Below are 19158 nucleotides of genomic sequence, written 5' to 3'. Positions count from 1 at the left end.
GCTTTACTGTGTTTCTTTTATTTTCAACCCTTAATTCCTTCTCTTCCATTCTCCTACCCTTGCCATTTTCCCCTCACACCCTTTTAACCCTTCATACCTTACTCCCATGCATTCATCCATGATTCAGTTCGGGGAGGAAAAGTGCAGCACATCTTCGCCTGCCTGCCAGAAGAGGACATCCATAGTTCCTCGAGCAGAGGGAAAGACAAAGAATATTTTTATCTGCTGAAATACATTCAAGAAACATCTCCAGTGGCAAAGGCTCTTACGACGAGAGAACAAAGAAACCATGTGAAGACAACGACTGTAACAATTGCCAACGACAAAATGCTTTTTGTAACTTTACATGGTTTCTTGATCAATTTCCATTTTTCGAGGAAAAAGCTTCAACGTGAAGCTTCAGCCGGCCGGAGAAACGCTGGAAGCAAAGCTGTGATGACTTTTCTCACCGCGCTCCGCCTAAGCCCAAAGGGGATTTTATGGTCAACTTGAAGTCTAGAAAATTGACCTGTAGCTAACAGAGAACTCTGTGCAAGTGAACTGTTAGGCGGACCGCACCGTGTCGGCCTGTGTGAGACGGAGAGAGACAGTCTGGACTGTTTCAGTTCTGTTTTCCATTTGCTTTGCTTTCCTCTCTTTTTATGCTGCTTGCTTTCTGTGATGAGTAATTGGGAGCCCTGATTTACCCCAGCTGTCTGCTAGAGGCGGTTGAAATGTTTCATCCTCAAGTCTATGGCTGAGAATGAAGAATTCAGTAAGTTTTGAAGGCCATGTTGGACAAACACATGCCATCGCTACTTTTTGAGCTAGACTCTGCTCATTTTTTTTCAAGCAGTGATGACATTCTGCTTGCAGAGGCAGCTGTGTCCAGAGCAGGGGTTAAGAGGTAGCAAAGGCTGCTGAAAAAGCACTTGTGAGCTTGTGGAGAGTCGCTGTGCATATGTGTGCTCGTTTCTACACACATTCCTAGTGGCTGCATCTTCAATCTCCCCAAAAAAATATGTCTGTTCTGGCCCCAAAGATTCCCGTTAACACGACAGATAATTGTACTAATAATTTTCCACATTTATTGTCTTTTCTTTTTGAAAGAATCTGAGGATTGGGTTTAGGATTATCAATATACCTGGATGTTTTGGACAACTAAAAAACATAAGGATACTAAGAGCAAAAGCTGACAGTGTATAGATCCTCTAAGAAACTGAAGGCAGTGTCACTCTCCAAACTTTCACCCACTTTCTCTTCATTCATGTGCAGTCACTTTAAATGTGTGTGTTTGAGTGACTGGGAACAAGACATGGATAAAGACAAATCCTCCTCGCTAACTAATGCACCTAAATCAGACGTTAAGAGGCAAAACTCCCACATTTTATTTACATAACAATTGTATGCCAATTTCGTGCCACTGTCACTTCCTGTTAAGTAAACATGGCAACTGCAATTAGGTTAATTAATATGGATGTATAAACGTTTATGGACAACCGCTGTGATCTTTCCCTTTCATTTTCAAAAACATTAGAACAAGTCTGTTGCACCAAGTTACAGAGCAACACATGGAACTTCATTTTTTTGTAAATGCTCAAAGTGTGATGTCAAATTCTCCTCTTTTTGCCTTCCTTTTTAATCCCATGTTTCTGCAGCTTGAAGGTGGTACGTTCTGTATTTTCTAGAGATCGGTTTGCAGTGTGAGCTCCCTAAACCTGTCCTTAGGAAAACAAAGATCAAAGTACGGCCACGTTTGAACTCCCTGAAAGTGTACAAGCGAAGGCGCTTGGGTCTGAAGAATGGATGAGTCAGTGATGTGTTCCCTCTGGATAACATTCAGGTCTTTTCCTCCAAGTTAACTTCTGACAGCTCCATCTCGGTGAAAAACAGTCAAGTTGCCCTGTTCTGTCTCGGCTCATCATGGAAATGTTCCAGAAGGCTTCCTCGGAGCTGTGAGAGCAGGGGAGTTGCTGGCATACTAATTACTCCCATGCATTAAATTGGTTTATGTGAAAGGAAAAACAAGTGTTTATGCCTCTTATGCTAACACTCCTCAAATCTGTGACAACTGGGGAGTGATATACACTAAGTATTGTTTTGAAAGTGCGACACACGAGGGAACTGGCTTCAGCTCTAACAACAGGACTGTACCTCCTGAATTAATGAAATTCTAAGAAACATTCATGCTTTTGTGACCCCTTATAATGTGTCTAAAATGTGCATTAGCGGTGGAGTTAAAGGAAAGACACCCACTGGATTTCAAACACTCTGCTCCCAGCTATTTGCCACTTACTATCCCCATTTCTGTGTATCCTGAGCGGGATGAATGGTGCTCAAATTTCTCTGCAGCAAATTGACCCATTACATGCAATTTGCTTTCATTAGCCTTGCTTCATTGTCGAACCCATATCAAATCCTAAAATTCACCTTACCATTACTGCTAACAGGACAGTGGATGTTTGAAAATGATAAAATCAACATGTCTTTGATTTGCCATGTACTTTGTATCTAATTAGTGTTAGAAACAAGGAGAACTATTTCATTGTGCATGGATTTTTTGGGGTAAATTTGCGTATACATTATAATACATGTACATGCGAAGTGGCTTACGCAGTCAAAACAAAACCTCTATACCAATCGAGTCTTTAAAGCCAGCTACAGTTAATCATTTCCCTCAGAAATCCAGGCTTTTGAAACCAATCACTATTGCTTCTTCAATTAGTTTCACCGTGAGTCGGTAATTGCTTTTACAATTTTATTACTTTTAAAGCTCTCGCTTATCTCGACAGTACAGGTAGAATATTGCCCCTTGCCTGCTCTGGTCGTGAATTGAGGGAAAAGGAAACGATTGAATTACCCTGGAGATTTCACGGGAAGAGGGGCCGTTGTGCTCACATTATCTTGAAGACACTGTAACTCAGTTCTCATCATTGTATGCAGCTGCTGCATTGTGCATTTCATTTGTTTTTATTCTGAAGCTGCTCCAAATATTTCAGCTGAGTCGATAGCTTCATTACATTTCCGTTACTTTCAGCTAAGGCCACTCTGAAGTGGTGTTTCCGCTCCATTCATCCCTCCCAGGGCAACGCTTAGCGCACTTCAACCAACACTTTATTAAGCTCCGTTGAGTATTAAATAAACAAATCTGATTAGCTGGTGCAATAGGACATGAAGCCCGCCGCTCCCTGGATGGAACTTGTCTAATTGGCTAGATTTGGACTGCATATTTGGACAGACATAATACAGAAGCATAAGCTCACAGGACTATGATTGTTGTTAACCAGAAAGGGCTGAGTCATGAGAAATTCAGAAATGGTTTGAAAAGGCCAGAGCACTTTACATTTATTACAGTGCCTTGGTACGACCACATGATAACATGATAGGATCTTTATGTCAGATATTGAAATTAAAACTGCTCATTGTTAAGTCCTTGTTTCATATCAACCTATGTAACTCCCACACACAGTCACATACCTACAAAGAAAGCTGGGTGAGCTTATTAGGATCATTCCAGAGAAACTGAACAATCCATTTTTGCCTCTTTTGCTTTTCCTAAAAGAGCAATGAGCTCATTAGTGCTCTGTTTCAGTGCGTAATGATTCATGTCTTGGATGCTCCATGCTTGCCTAAATGTTTGGAAGAGCGCTTTTGTTTTGTGCGTTTTTGAGAGTTACCTTTTCTACCAAAGAATATTATTCAAATCTAGCCGAATTAGAATTAGGCTGATTTACTAAATGAAGATAAATTATTCCATTCAGCTTCATTTGGTTTCACTCTTTAGAAAAGTTTTTAATGGGCAACAAGGCTTTTTCAAAAGTGTATTCTGCAGAATTGGGAGTTTTCACTTAATGGGCCCTACATTTTTAGAAAGACTTTCTTTCTAACCCATCGGAGTTAGTCCAGAAAGTTCTCAAAGAAAGTGCGATGCCGTTTTATGAAAATGAAGATCAGTGAGCTCCGGATGGAGCTGTGCTATAAGAGTCTGAAGAAACTCTTTCTTGATACCGGCCGGCTACTTCCTGGTTCTCTCTTTGCATATTTTAAGACAGAATCTCTGATCATCCAAGGTTCATATTCCGTTATCAGCCAGAGACAGCTCTGAGTTCTCTCCTGCTCACCATCTCCTCTATAATGAAAGAAAAAGCAGCGATGGTCTTTCAGTTCCCCTCGAGTTCACTGAGTATTCTCACAGACTGAAAGCTTCCCACTTCTTTCTGCAGCTAGTGCTCAAACTCTTCAGCACAGGCCACAGTGTACCAGTATAAAAAAGTGTGTTTAAAAATCAAGCAATCCATCTGTCATGCAGTGACAGTGATTCTGCATCAGCCATCATTTGTCATCTCCCATCTTCCATTGTCACCGCAGTGTGGTGACGGCTACAGAAAAGCCACATCCACCTGCTGCTTAGCTCCCATTCCATTTCAGTGTCTAGAGGAAGTGAGCATTGGGGAGAGGATAAAGAGATTTGTTTTGAAAAGTTTGGGAACTTAGCTGATTTGTATTCTTTAAATGGATAGAGCAGTCGACTTGTGGTTGGTGGTCAGATCTGGGACTTACTGGAAAACTACTGAATGTATATTTAATTTCTCTTCAGAATTGATCTCTCTCTACTGTTTTCAATATCTGCAAATCCCACAGCATCTTCTCTCCTTGCAAGAAAATCTGCTTTTTCACAGTGTTTCATCCTTGGAAATAAAACAGAGTGTCCAATTTATCTAGGGTATAATATAGCAAACATATTTACAGAAAGCTGCTTTTTATTATTGGAGACTTTAAATTCCTGTATTTTTCTCACAGTAAAAATTCAAAACAAGGTCCATGTTTATTTCCTCTTTTCCCTAACACTATTCATGCCAGCCCAGTACATCTCTCAACTAGTCTCTGAGATTAAAACTAACTAACCACCCTTGTCGCCTAGGTGAGATCAACAAGGCTCTTGAACGCCAACAAAACAGTAAAAGGCAGAGACTCCATGTCTATGTCTTGCGGTACACCAAAAGGGTTACCTGTAAAGAAATGGACTTAAGCAGACTGAGTGTAACTACGGAGAGCAACTAAAGAGCGAAAGTGTCTCTAAGAAAAGAGAATATGTTAACGAATAAAAAACTTTTTTTGTACAGAGATATATTTTTATGGAAATACATTTTGTACATGTATAAAAAAAAAATGGATTGACATATATGTAAATGTTTTTCTTTTTCATTATTGTAGTACAAATGCTAGTGGGGAGTATAAGAAAAATCTCTATATATAAATATATATATATAAATATATACAAAGAAAAATAGAAACAAGGCTTTTTGTATATGTAAAAAAGATTGTACATAAAAGTTTACATACATACTGTACATATGTAAGACCCACCATGGCTTGTCTGCAATATATAAAATGTATTTTATCCGTCTGTATATGATGCTTTGCATTGTGTCTAAGCTTATTCTACTTTCTTGAACTTGAAACTTATTTTGAAGGTTTTGGAATAAAATATAAAACCTACTTCACGTCTGAGTATTTATTAAATGCATGCTTTATTGCCTCAAGCCTGGAACCCATCAGCGAATCATGCACAATTACCCTCTGAGAGTTCTTGGCAACGGCATCGCATACAACCCAGCGCAGATGATCTTATGTGGGCCAAGGTATCTGCTTCCACTTGGTGTGTTGAAGTATATTATTTTCCTTGGTAAACGTAAACAAGCAGTGCATCCTTTTGTGCACGTATAAGTGTGTTTATGTTTGAAATCATGAGATCTTCCCTCTGGGTGTCAAAGGATTTTGTTCAATAACATTCCTACCAAGCTCAAGGATTTATTATTTACCCGTTGACAGTTTCTTTGCACACATTCAGTGTGTTGACATGGTTTACAGTGTGACAATTTCACCAGGATTAGGTTGCACTAGTTAATTGTAAATTCATTAGTAGGCTTGTGGGTAAAGTTATTTACCAATTAGCTTGTTTCAAGAGCCACAGCTATGTAAACAGGAAGTTCCTATGCAGTAGCTGTGACAACATTTGTCATCAAACAATATTGGGTTGGGGGGGTCAGGTCACATGTATTGGGTCTATCCCATTCACCTTCATCACTAAAGACATTTTGTCATGTCACAATTATAAATGATAGATTTAATGAGGGCTGAGTGCGAACTAGCTGCCCCAGTTTCAGGGTCTTGGTATTGTGCATGTTGACTGAGAGACTCTACCAGAGCATCAGGCTATAAGTAAATAATGAGTGTGATGTAACTGTGCTAACTAATACCTTAATGTTTTTATTCTTCACTCTAACCAGGTCTTAGGTTAGCAAGCCAGTTTCATGTATTTCAGTTTCAGTGAGCCTCCTCCTATTAGTTCACTGACTTGTAATGTGTGAAAAAATATGTGAGAGAGCCTACAGGGAACATCTTATTGCACCAAAGGTCTTCATTCTTATAGGTAATGAAATGGTATACGTATATCTCTCCCGCTGCGAGGAACACTGCACCCTGCTGTGCAGCTCGTTTAGTCTGTGACCTCACCTGCTATGTGTGGCATGCACACAACCAACAGGCCAACAAATCAGACGCATTACATGCCACAGTAATTGGAAATATTGATAAGTAATGAAATTCTTAATTGGCTTATATTACTCTGATGTCTGTCTTAGTTTTAATGAGATAACCTGGTTAAAGTGTTTACACAGCAGGTGCAGTGATCTGATATTACCTTCATTTTCTTAAAGTCTAATTATTAGTTTGCATGTTCAAACAGTGAAAGAAAAATATATGTAAGTACAATATAGTTCTGTTTTTAGGCGTTACTTAATGTAAGGAGGCCGGGCTGTAATTGGCAGTGTTGTTGTTGATGCTTGAGCTTTTTAAAATGTTCAATTTTCAAAGCAGCCGAGGACACAAAATGAGATTTTAAAAGCCCCAAATCTCAGCAGTTAACTTGCTAATTAATGCATTGCTGATCTCGATACTAAGTCATTAAACAGTGTGGGCTTCTGTGCATTTCATCATTTAATGTGTTGTATATTGTGGCAGTACAGACATAAAAGCACGCCTCCAGAGCTGCACTTAGTTCTCATTTTCACTGCAGCAAAGTCGATAATGGCAGCAGAAAAATGCCTCACAGCTTTTTAAAATTCCAAGTACTAATAGACTGCAGGGAAAATGCGCTCATCTCAACTTGTATACGGAGGTTGATGTTCTCTCATACTGCTTTTTTCTTTAACCTTCAAAGGTCATATTTGCATGTAAGGAACAGTCAATCATGTGTTTTGTGTTGTTTATTTTCTGTTAAAAACTTGTGGAACAAATTCCCTGTGCTTCAAGTACAGCACTTCATATCACACACAAATATGTTCAGGGCTTCTCCTGCTGGTAGGAATAAGTGACTGTGTGTTGTAGTGTGCCTGTGTTTCTCCCAAGTATTGGCAAGGTTAGAGCCTTTTCCTTGATTGATTAAATCAACAGCCATACACGGGTCATTAGTCACTCCTGTTCTCGACCAGGTTTCCCACAGCGATTAATCAAACCTTGTCAAGTCGCCCTGACCTGCGAGAGTTTTCCCTCACAGCCGTTTAGCCCTCACGACTGGACTTTAAAAAATGTTCATGGCCCCTGTGTTTGTGTCCCGAGTCAATGCGGGGTATTAGCTGCTCTACTTTATCACAGACTGGCGATGCGGATCAAAAATGGCAATCGATTTAATTGACATGCAGATAAATCATACATGCTGACATCCTATGAGCTCAAAGTGCTCTCTGTGATTGCCTCGGCGCCAGTTTTAAATCTCAAATAATGTGTTAACGGTTTATCCTTATCTAAGGTCATTTGTTAGATCAAATGGTGCTGTGGGTGGTGAGAATCCTCTCTGTGGTTTCTGGGGAGTAAAAGTTGCTCCGGCTCACTGAGAACTTCTTTTGTGCATCGTTGATGTGAATTTCAATTCTCTGATCAGTTTTTGCTGCCATGAGTTGATGTGAAAGCATGCTAATTCTGAGTCACAGGTATTACACAAGCCAGTATTCAGAAGCCAGTGCAACGTTAACATCACTTGTACCGCTTTTCTCTAACTGTGCCACCTAAATGCCACCCTCAGGCTTTTTAATATCATTTGGGGAAGTTGTGAGGAATAAGAAATGGAAGAGAATAAGCTTTTTCGCAGGTCTCCAGAGTTTCTTCGATAGTGGATATGCGAGGCGACAATTAGCTTTGTCACCGTTATCAGCGCGTCTGACACATGACACTGACAGCCATACACTCAACCGCCTTGCCTGAGATGACAGCTTGCTCCAATTACCCAGGGGTCCGGCAGAAATGTTCCCTTTGTTGCTTTTTTTTTAATAAGCGGAGCTCATTATGCCATGCTTAAAAAACAAGACTCTGCAATTCAATGCAAGATTATTTGGGACCAATCTCTATTTATTATACGTACATATGAAGTACCTACTTGAATTGTGTCATTTCACTTTTAGCCAGCCAGTAAGTGTGATAGCTAACTAACAAACACATATTAATGACTTGGTTATTGTTAATGCTTTTGCACTGATAATGTCTTAACATATGTTTTGGGCATGGATGATGTTGTGCCTTAATCCCCTATTTTGAAATGGCAGAACATTAATCTTTTTTTGTATACATTGGTTTAATGACATTCTCTGTGTTTGTTGATACCAAGGTCAGAAGGGGCATCTTTTTTGTTGGTTCGGTCCACTCAATTTTCTGCTATCCCTTGTTTTACTTTGTCAAGCCTGGATATTTGAGGAGACATCAAAGCAGGAGGTTTACCATCGCAAATCCCCCCCAAGTGTGCCGGCCCGGGCATTGGCTAATATCACGCAAAATCCCCCCCTCTGCTGTCCCAGAAGACATTTGACCAAGGATGAAGGGATTGACTGATGAGAGGGAGTATATATTTGCTTTGTCAGTTTAATTTGTCAGCAGGGAACTTACAGCAGTGCACCGTGGGAAGGCTAACTCACTGTACTTTAGGTCACGCTCTCTAATCTCTAACAATATCAAGGTGCACTATGATTCACTTAAATTCGAGAAAGTCCTTTCTTAAAATACAATTAGTCTAATCCGATTTAAATGTATTCCACTCTGCAGAAGCTGCAAACATGCACTGTTGGGAAAAAAAACTAATAAAAACAATCTTCCCAGCCCTTCTTTGTTACCATTAACGCAGAAGTATAAGAAAGAAAGAAAGCGGAGGGAAGAACAGGCTGATAATGTATTTGTGAATCTTAGAATGAGAGAAAACTTCTCATTATCTTGAATACTGAAGAATGAGTGAATAGAAAATCCGGGCTTCATGATAACAATCACCAGAGAATCTCTAATTACCACCATCCTTGGCTCATAACAATAGGACAATAATGAATAGGGAACTGACAGGGCTCTGTTGCATGATGGGATAATAACAGCCGAGGCTCATCGGGAGGCGACGCACAAACATGGAACCAGACTCAGAAACAACTCTTTAATCAGAATCAGAAACGGGTTTATTGCCAGGTAGGTTCACACATACGAGGAATTTGACTTGATGTCGTGGTGCAGACATAAAATATAAAACAAAGAATCTCCGTATAAAACAAAAAATCTTTAAGGAAACTGTAATTAAATAGCAATAAAATAGAGCAGTAATTGTCCTCTGTGTTTTCTTTCTTTGTCCCTCCTTCTTGTCTTCCTTTTCAGCCCCCTTAAAATAAACAGGGTTAGCATGTATGCCTGTTGAATTAATTCATTAGCACATTTGTGTAATTATCAGGGTGATTAATGCTGAATCTGTAGGTAAGGAAGCTATTGATGAGTAAGATGTTTTTATGTTGGTTATTTCATACTGAATGTGCTAAGAACTTGAACAGATATTTACTTTTCCATGTCATTAACTATGAATAAAGATATAGGTGTCCTTTTTATCATTCACTGTAAAAAAAACAACTCTATTTTTGTAACATAAATAAGACACACTCAAAAATCACTCGAACAGGATATCCCTGACATTGTTGTCATTTGTTTATTCAGATCCATACGGCAAAACACACAGACATGACACAGAGGACTGCAGAAAGGAGTGACCGGCTCATGTTTGTGGACCTGCTCATTCAAATGCATGAGCTGGATGCCAACAACAGAATCACATGAAACTGACTTCACCACCATTAAGCACATGACCAACATTGTCCCTCACTGCTCCTAGTAAGTAAACGCTAAATGTCTTAAGAGGTGTAATACATTCAGTATCTAGCCGTGTGAGGTCCTGTGTTGAGGTAATGGCATTTTGTCAGAAAAAGTCTGGCGGAGCTGACAGTGTATGAGCTGCGTGTGTGTCCACGGAGAAGCCCTCCACCTGCCAGTAGAGCCTGAGCCAACCCCAATACAGGAACACTCGTCCCACCACAAGTACCCAGACCCTGGGTTCAACTGGGAACAAAAGGTCTGACGAGTACAGCAGCAGTCTAATCTGGATGCACAGGTAGGCTAAACTACATCAGTTACATCAAGTATGTTATTTCCATCATCTAACTTCCTATGTATCAAATATCAGCAGAAACGCTGTTCCATCCACCTCCAGAGGCTATGAGATGTTGGCCAGCACTGCTGTGAGTAGCCCAGCTCAGAAGAGGAAGGCTGATGACACGTGGGCGTCCTCAAAAAGAGTCTGGCCACTTTAAAAACTCAGACCAAGGCCAAAAGAGGTTCCAGAGAAGAGATGTGCGTTCATCCACCACAAGCCTCAGGTTGCAGCTCAAATAAGAGAGTTGCATCTCACCGGGGGGGTAAAAGGAAGATGGCTCATTGTGACTGCAACAAAAGGTCAGATCATGGAGGCAAGAGGTTCAGGAAAAGTGATGAATCTACCCACGCTGCCCATGTTGATCAGGGAAGGGTGCCCTCAGAGCTGCACACATTCTTCATCCAGCCCCAAGACCGAGAGCCAGGCTCTGTCAGGACTGAAAAGAAAGGCAGCTGATAATGAAGATGTTCAGCAGAGAAAGATACCTAATAATGCATTTTAGGTCCGAAAAAAGACAGGTCTGCTGGGTGTTAAGAGGCGGGCAGAGGGAGAAGGAGGTTATGTGTGGCAAGGCTGTATCAATATTTGACAAGGAAAAAAACCTGCAAAAAAGATTCTGGTGCAGCATTAAACCCAAAGAGGAGGGAAACGACTGGTCTGCAGAGAGGCCTGAGCCAGCCCCTCTACAACAACTCTCGTCCCTCTACAAGTACTCTTGGTTCAGCTGGGAAGAAATCGGATGATGAGAGTACAGGAAAAACCCTCATTCAAAACAGTCACCTCTGAACAGGTAGGCTACATCAGTCACATCAAGTATGTTTGGGTAACACATTTTTTCCAACCTCTAACCTCCTATTTATCAGCAGGGAAGACACTGCTCCATCTACCTAAAAGGGACATGGCTCATGATGACTGCCGCAAAAGCATCAATTCCAAAACCAGCAGGCCATGACCTCTATTAAGACCGAGGCCTCATCACACTCGCAGCGTTCGATAATGCAAAAATATGTGTTTTGGACATGTGTTTTGGTGATGAAGTGTTTCTCAATTTATTTTACGGTATTTAAGGTAGATCAAGGCAAATTTGACTTGAAGTGTTCAAAAAGACATATAAATTAATAAAATATAAATACAATGTGACGATATAAAGTAAAAAAGGGATAATAAAAAGAACTTGATCAACACAAAAAATGATAGGATTAATTATAATAGATTTGATATAACAGCTGGGTTGCTTGGCTGACTAATAATAATAATAATAATATAATGGGCAGGAATCTTAGCTAACTGTTCAATATTGATTACTATTGAATCTCTTCAATTCATCGTTTTAATAATGAGATTTCAAATGCTCTTGTTCGGGTCATTCACTAATACTCACCGTGCTCGTCAACCTCCACACCTGAGTACTACATCAAAACACAGTCTATTTTCTACAATTGACTTATGATTTTTTGTTTTCTTCAACATTTGAAATTGTTGTGGCTTCGAGGTTTTGTGGTTGTCTTTCAATCGGAAAGGGTGTGTTCAATCCCAGCCTTTGCATTCAACAAGTCACTGTGTCCTTGTGGAAGACCTATGCAAAATGCACTTTTGTACGTCTTTTATACATGAATATGTGTCCCCGGTGTTCCAGGGAACTCACCAAGTGTCAGAAAACACAACCCTCTCTATTTTCCTCCATACCCAAATCTCTAAAAAAAAAGGGGCTGCAACGGATCTGATACAGACTGATCCAGATTTGAACACTTCTGTGACGTCACAGAAGTGGCGCTACGGCTATTGGGCCAACTCCACCAATCAGGAGGAGACAGCCACGGACATTGCCGTTTGAAAGCGCTGGAGACGCTGTAGTACATATGCCAGGCCTGTAGATGGTGCTGTTCTCACAGAATCAGCCCATGCAAAGACAGTGTTAAATTGAGCGAAATGAGGAATGGCTAAAATGCATGATCTGTTTGGTATGAAAAATAAAAAGTATAAATATGCCTTATATAGGTATGGTCCTACACTATATTATTAAAATATAGCATGATAGGTCTCTCTGGTTGCTCTCATGGCCAACGGTGTGTGAATGTGTGTGAATGTAAGCTTACTTGAGCAAATGGCACTCTGTATGAGTTATGTGTGTGTTGTAAAATGGTAAATGGTGATGTGTATCAAATGTAAAGTGCTTTGAGGGAACGTAAAGACTGGATGAAGTGCTATATAAATACAGTCCATTCACCATTTAGAACTAGTTCATTCTAGTAGTTGAACATACCTTCTTTGAGCATTTGGAGAAGCGCTCTAATAAATGTAATGAATTATTTTGATTATTACTGTTAGTGGCATGCCTAAAGGTCAATCCACCATCCCAGGAAGGTTTTAAACACGTTGGTCCTGTCTCACAATGCCTGACTTATGAGTCCTCGCTCTTTGTGACACTCCTGACACTCCTGACACAGAGAGGGCTGTTCAGGCAGTCAGGTAATAAGTACTCGACAGGGAGGCACCGTACAAACCGCTACGCCCCACTTCACCGCCGGATTGAAAAATAGCTCCGAAAAACAAGACAGTTTCAAAAGTCATGTTGCCATAGCGACTCTGGTACTCTGCCACCTCAGTTAATAGCGGCGATCTCAAGTGGTTGATCTTTATGACGGTTTTGGAACATTTTGTACATCCAGAGGATAAGCTGCCTGTTTCTTGTGTAGGTTATTTCAGTGATAACACAAACGTGATTATGGATGGCACTAAAATGCATGGCACTCATCAGACATGCATGCCATCCATTTCTGAGCATATCATGAACCACTGACATGCTGCATTCATTGGTGCATTCAAATAAAGCCCCTCAGTGACGGTGGAGAATTCACTTCCTTTCTGCTATGATAATCTTAGTAATTTTTCAGAAATCACATCCAATTTCTATCTTGGATGTTTTTTGTTGATGCCAAGAAATAATTATATGTAGATGTTGAAAACTAATTCTGGTAAGGTAACCTACATTCAAATCCAGACTCAGCTTGATGCAAACAGTGTCCCAGTTTTTTCGGGAATTTGAAGATGAACTGATTCAAGAGTCACAAATACAAGACATGGATTTTGAAAGAAATAAAAATCAATACAGCTGTCAAAAACAGATTTTTAAAGGTAATGTAAGTTACTCTTTGCTTCGCACTCTGTGCCTTTAGCCTTTGTGTGTTGGTGTGTAACCCACCTCCGCTAGCTCACTCAATCACAAACTGTACTGCTACTATCTTCAAGCCATAGAAACCTCCCAGACACTGTCAGCAGTATCATATAATATTAATATCATGATAGTAGTTTCATAGCTTTTTTTATAGTTATTAATACATGTCTTAGTACAGTGTTTTTCAAAGTGGGGGGCCCGACCCCCCGGGAGGCCGCCAGGGGGGTCACGCAAAGTTTGAGGGAAAGGGGAATTTTTTTTTTTAAAGTTTTTTTTATTATTATTTTTTTTTATTAATAACTGCATATCTATCAATCTATGTGTCCTTTGATGCCAATCTTTTAATATGTTTTACTTATTCATATATATTTTTTTAAATCACACGACCGCCCTTCAAGCCAATCAGAATCGAGCTGCCGCTACTGAGTGAAACTGAGTATCTGCTCAGCTTTTGGAGCAAGTGAGAGCAAGTGAATATTTCGCTCTGCAGCTGGATGAGAGCATGGATGTAGCAAATATTGTTGTTTATATATATGAATATAAATATGTTTATTGTTAATATTACTGTTGAATAATATATATAATATTATTAAGACATAAGTAGCTTTCAAAAATGCTAAAAATATATGTTAATTGTTCATATTACTCTTCAAAATTATATAATATTATAAAGACAGAAAATTTTTTAAAATTATTTTAAAATATGTTTACTGTTGATATTACTGTTTAATATTGTGTTAAGAATGTTTATAACAGAAGACATTTAATTGTGTTCGTTATTCTCGCGTCCAGGAGAGAAGCTTTAAAATAGGAGACTAATTGAGTCTCTGAGAAGGTTCAAATGGGTACTTTAATTAAAAAAAGGCGTGGTAATGTTACAAGCAGAATAAACTGACGGTATGTTCCAACTAAATTATGTCATAAAACATTGATTTTAATGTCTAACAAACACAATGAATGTAATGAATGACAAACAAAATATAAATGCAAATTGTTTTTAGAAGAATAACTGATTATTAATATAAATATAGGCTATATTAAGAAAATGTATTAAGCTGTATGATTAATTTTTCATATTCTCCATCATAATGTACTCATCATTTAAAAAAATGAGGGGGGTCCCCGCCAGACGATAATGCTATATGGGGGTCCTTGGCATGGCAAAGTTTGGGAACCCCTGTCTTAGTACACTGCTCACAACACAGAGCAGGCGATGTTAGCGTTAGCAGCTAGCGTAACTTCTAACTGGAACTTCTCCCAGTTGAAGTTATTGAAGCCATTTGGTATTTCATTAGTAGCCAGCAAGTTTTATTGAAAATCCCATATTCTCAGGGATGTACTGATAGCTGTTTGCTAGCTGCTGTTTTTGTGGCATAAATACATTTCTCAAGCAAAACAGTGCCAACTTATAGCTGTGCTGTATTAGGTTCCACAGACCCCCATCACCCCAGCCACAAACTGTTCCGTCTGCTGCCGTCTGGCAGGCGGTACCGCAGCATCAGGACTAAAACCACCAGACTCAGGGACAGTTTCATCCCACAGGTTAAACACCTGAACTTTTGAAACAACATCCATAACATTAATCTGGCTGCTACTTAGACATTTTTTGTCCAATATATCATATTCCAATTACTTGCATATAGACTCTTATTGCACTATTTCACAATTTTATTTTTATTATTTTTTATTTACTTGCACTATTTTTTCCTTTTTTTCTGTTTTATTGTGTTGCACTGTTGGTGGAGCCTGTGACCTAAGTTTTCCATCTTCATAACTACACTGTAGCTATGTACGTATGACTAATAAAAGCCTTGAACCTTGAACGATTAAAAATAAAAACGATATAAATTAGAACATCTGACAATTGCCATGTGCTTTTTTTGCCTCTTAATCTTTGATGCTAATCTTTGATGCTGTGACCCTATCATGTCTACTCCATTCCAGCTCTCATGTTTTTCACACAATACACGACTTAGTGGGAATGAGACAGCGTCCGGGGGAAGTAATCAGCTTTGTGTAGGGTCAATAACATGATCAGATGAGCCCATTGTTAACTCTTGATGAGGATTTCTTAGCACTTGTACTCCCTCGCCCCCTTGGAGTTGAAAGGAAGATAAATTATGAATAAGGCATCCATAAAACATGTTTGTTTATGGAGATTAGGGGATATTTAAGACATCGCTAATTAAATTCAGCTGATCCAAGGTATTTTGCTGAAATCCCTGTAGCTAAGGCTTATTTCAGTTATTGTAATGAAAGACGAGCACCAGGGAGCGATACAAAGGTAGAAAATAAATTAGTTTGCATGTACAAAAACATATTTGCCTCTGGCAATACAAAATCCCAGTTATGACCCTGTGAAGCATTTTATTGGCCTTAGTTATTCTGTCTTTAAAAAATCATGGGCAATATCGATTTGGTTTAATTTGTTGCCTCAGGTTAGTGTCTATCACTAAGATTCTCTACACTCTGTTCCTAAAATAATAATTGAATAAATATATAGTTCGAAATCATTTGCCCACATTAAAGGCCGAGTGACTCACACTGTCCCGAAAATGACACCTGATGGACACAGGAAATGTTCAAATTCGGCTCTGATCGTAACAACATCGGGCCATTCGTGAGGGCATCAAAGCCATCGTATGACCGCCGGTGGAGTTTCTCAGGCTCCGGCAGCAACTTCGTGAGCGGCAACTTCGTAAGGCACTCGTGAGGGCATCTTGTGAAATCGTGTTATCATCGGTGCCATCGGGCATGATAACAAGATGCCCTCACGATGGACTTACGAAGGGCAAAATGTACACACTAATTCAACACGAAAAGGTCCTTCGGAATTTATTGGTATGCCAAAGATTTTGCCACCACTCACAAAGTTGCTGCCGGAGCCTGAGAAACTCCACCGGCGGTCAAACGATGGCTTAAGATGCCCTCACGAATGGCCCGGTGCTGCTACGATCAGAGCTGAATTTCAACATTTCCTTTATCGAGTGTCCATCGAGTTGTTTTATTGCACACCAAAATCATGTAAACATATGTAAATAACCCAATTTGTGTTCTGTGAAACTGAAAAGTATATAATATATTATTTTGAGGGTGAGTTGACAGGAAGCTGTTGTTGCTATGGAAACAACATTACGGAGAAAACTTCATATCTATAAAGATGGATAAAGTAAAGAACGAAGTCTGAAAATATCAGTACAGTATCATAGAACTTTAACATAATCTTTTTTGTTACTTTTGTTGCAGTTGTATGTCTTAAATGTAATGTAAATGTTGCCTTTGTGTGTGGTTCGGGGCCATCTTCGTGTGAAATTCACAATTCCATATTCGTTTGTTCATTGGGTGTCAATTTCGGGACAGTGGGACGCGGGCTTTGCAAATAGTTTCAGGCAGACAATATTGATTAGTTTTTTCATGCATATATTGCCGAAATATTAAATATCTTACTTTATCACAGTGACCACGGTAATCTGAAATTGCTCTTTTGTATATTCTCCATGTTTGTGCATTTTTCATGGCAAACTATGTTTTTTTCAACCGTGTGCAGTGTGCTCATACATAAATGTGCAAAGCAAAGTGAAAGCTCTGCAGGGCTTCCTCTGTGTGCAAGACTTCGAGGGTGAAGTGTTACAGAGCGATATCAGACCTCCTCTGGGTAAGTTCATTCCACATGTTGTGTTGTCTTGTGGCTTTAAACATGTCAAACTATGTAGAGTAGGTGAATTTGACATTTAAATTCAAACTTAGGGAAACAAATATGCAGCAAAACGGGCGTCTCATTCCTCTTTTTCTCTGTGTATTCCCGCATTCCCTGCATATTACATTGGATTTTCAGATCTCCCATTAAGTATAGTAGATTAAAGACTGACGGTATATAGAATTACATAAATAGAGCAATGCCTTAAAACGGTGAATACATGTCAACTTGTTTGCTCTTCTTGCAAGTGTCGATGACAGCTTCCAGCATATATTGCTGTGCGATGCTAGTGATTGTGATTACATGACATTTGGGCATAGATTTTTAAAAACTGAACATTTGTGTTGGACAAGTATATCGGAGTATACACATTTTGAAGTGTGTTAATTTGTATGTTTAGCTGACTGAATTGACAGTCTAAGCAGCGGCTTGTAGCCTGAATGGTGTTGAGGCGATGACTGTATAGTGGCTCCATTTAGACACTTCAGAAAGTGCCGGAGAAAATGCAATCAACTACACTCTGTGTAATGAAAAAGCTCCCAGCTAGCTGCTTTGGAGGGGGGGGGAACACACAACACCAATCCCAGAGGGTGCAACGCCCGCCGGATACGGTGCTTTGTTCAGCTCCTCAGGTATTTGTAAAATCAAACTATCAGTCATTCCACTTCAATCACACTCTGCCAGCAGTCAGAGCCCGGAGTGGATGAAGCAGCAGCAGCAGCACACCCACTCAAATCCCCCACACCGGTGAGTAAACACCCCATCACTCACACACCATTGGTGCTTAAAGGAAAGCCACATTTCTTCATTATTTTTTCTAAATGATATTGTGGTTGCAAAGGCAGAAAGAAATGTTCCCACTGCAGAACGTTTTTTTGTCTTTCTACACATTGCCTTCTTCTTACTTCTTAAAGTAAAACCCGACCCCCTGAGATTCGTGAAAGCAGGTTGGTAAAACTCACTATACTTTCTGTCAGGATCTTGTTTTATACAGATTTCTCTCCTTTGGCCATTATGTTCTTTGTACATCTTTTAACTTGCAATTTTCTTTGCTGATCATGATTTGTTTTTGTGTTTAACCTCAAGAATGAAAACTTTAAAGAAATAAATCTAGTGCTCCGTTAGAGCCATTATGTAAAGAGTAAAGAAACAATCTTAACGACACTTGTAAAAGTCACACTTTAGTGGCTAACAGGTAGTGGCGTAAAACGAATCCGTACAGTATTTTATACACCTTGTGAAATGATTGCAAGCATCAGTCTTTCAGTCTGTATACTTCACAGCACCTACAGAAACACTTAAACCTGATGAGGCAACAGCTTTGCTTTCCAAGGCTTTTATTGTAAACTGAGGCAACATGATGAAACCCTTCTGTGATATTGTAATTAAAGCTAGAAGGCGAATTACTGCAGCCTAATATGCTTAAAATGACACACAGGCTTGAGGAGGTAGTTTGCGGATGCTGCAGCAGCACTTTCTATAAAATCCTAAAGCACTTTGGCAATCAGCTACCTGATCGAAAGTCATTAACCAAAGGGCGATAACTTGGTTGATAAGTTTATAAGCAGCCACAAAAAGAGTTTATACGATATATCAAACAAGAGTAAAAACAGAGGATTTTAAAATAAAGCTGAACATGTTCATCACATTTGACCATACTGATGCAGATAAGAAGCTAGCAATATATGTTCTACAATATGATTAAAAGCGATACATATTTACCGTAGACTCCTAATACCTTATATACATTGCAGTTAGATGTAATGTTATCACTATTATATATTATATTTATATATATATATA

At 39.4% G+C, this 19158-nt stretch overlaps 2 protein-coding genes across 2 annotated transcripts in view; one reads left to right on the top strand and one right to left on the bottom strand.

Annotated features, from left to right (window-relative positions):
* csmd2 (CUB and Sushi multiple domains 2) overlaps positions 1-5032 on the top strand; it is a 221697-nt gene extending 216665 nt beyond the window's left edge. The window contains exon 74 of the mRNA XM_010794261.1: positions 128-5032. The gene's annotated coding sequence lies outside the window, so the exon portion shown is untranslated. The remainder of the gene's footprint in view (positions 1-127) is intronic.
* Positions 544-19158, bottom strand: part of LOC104965302 (protein ENL-like) — a 23670-nt gene continuing 5055 nt past the window's right edge. Inside the window, exon 4 of the mRNA XM_010794260.1 lies at positions 544-567. Coding sequence (XP_010792562.1) covers positions 544-567 — 24 coding nt within the window. The remainder of the gene's footprint in view (positions 568-19158) is intronic.

The sequence above is a fragment of the Notothenia coriiceps genome, unplaced genomic scaffold (genome assembly GCF_000735185.1).
Source record: "Notothenia coriiceps isolate Sejong01 unplaced genomic scaffold, NC01 NC01_scaffold00037244, whole genome shotgun sequence".
Lineage (NCBI taxonomy): Eukaryota > Metazoa > Chordata > Actinopteri > Perciformes > Nototheniidae > Notothenia > Notothenia coriiceps.
The sequence above is the reverse complement of the archived record's forward strand: the minus strand, read 5'-3'. Positions and strand labels throughout refer to the sequence as shown.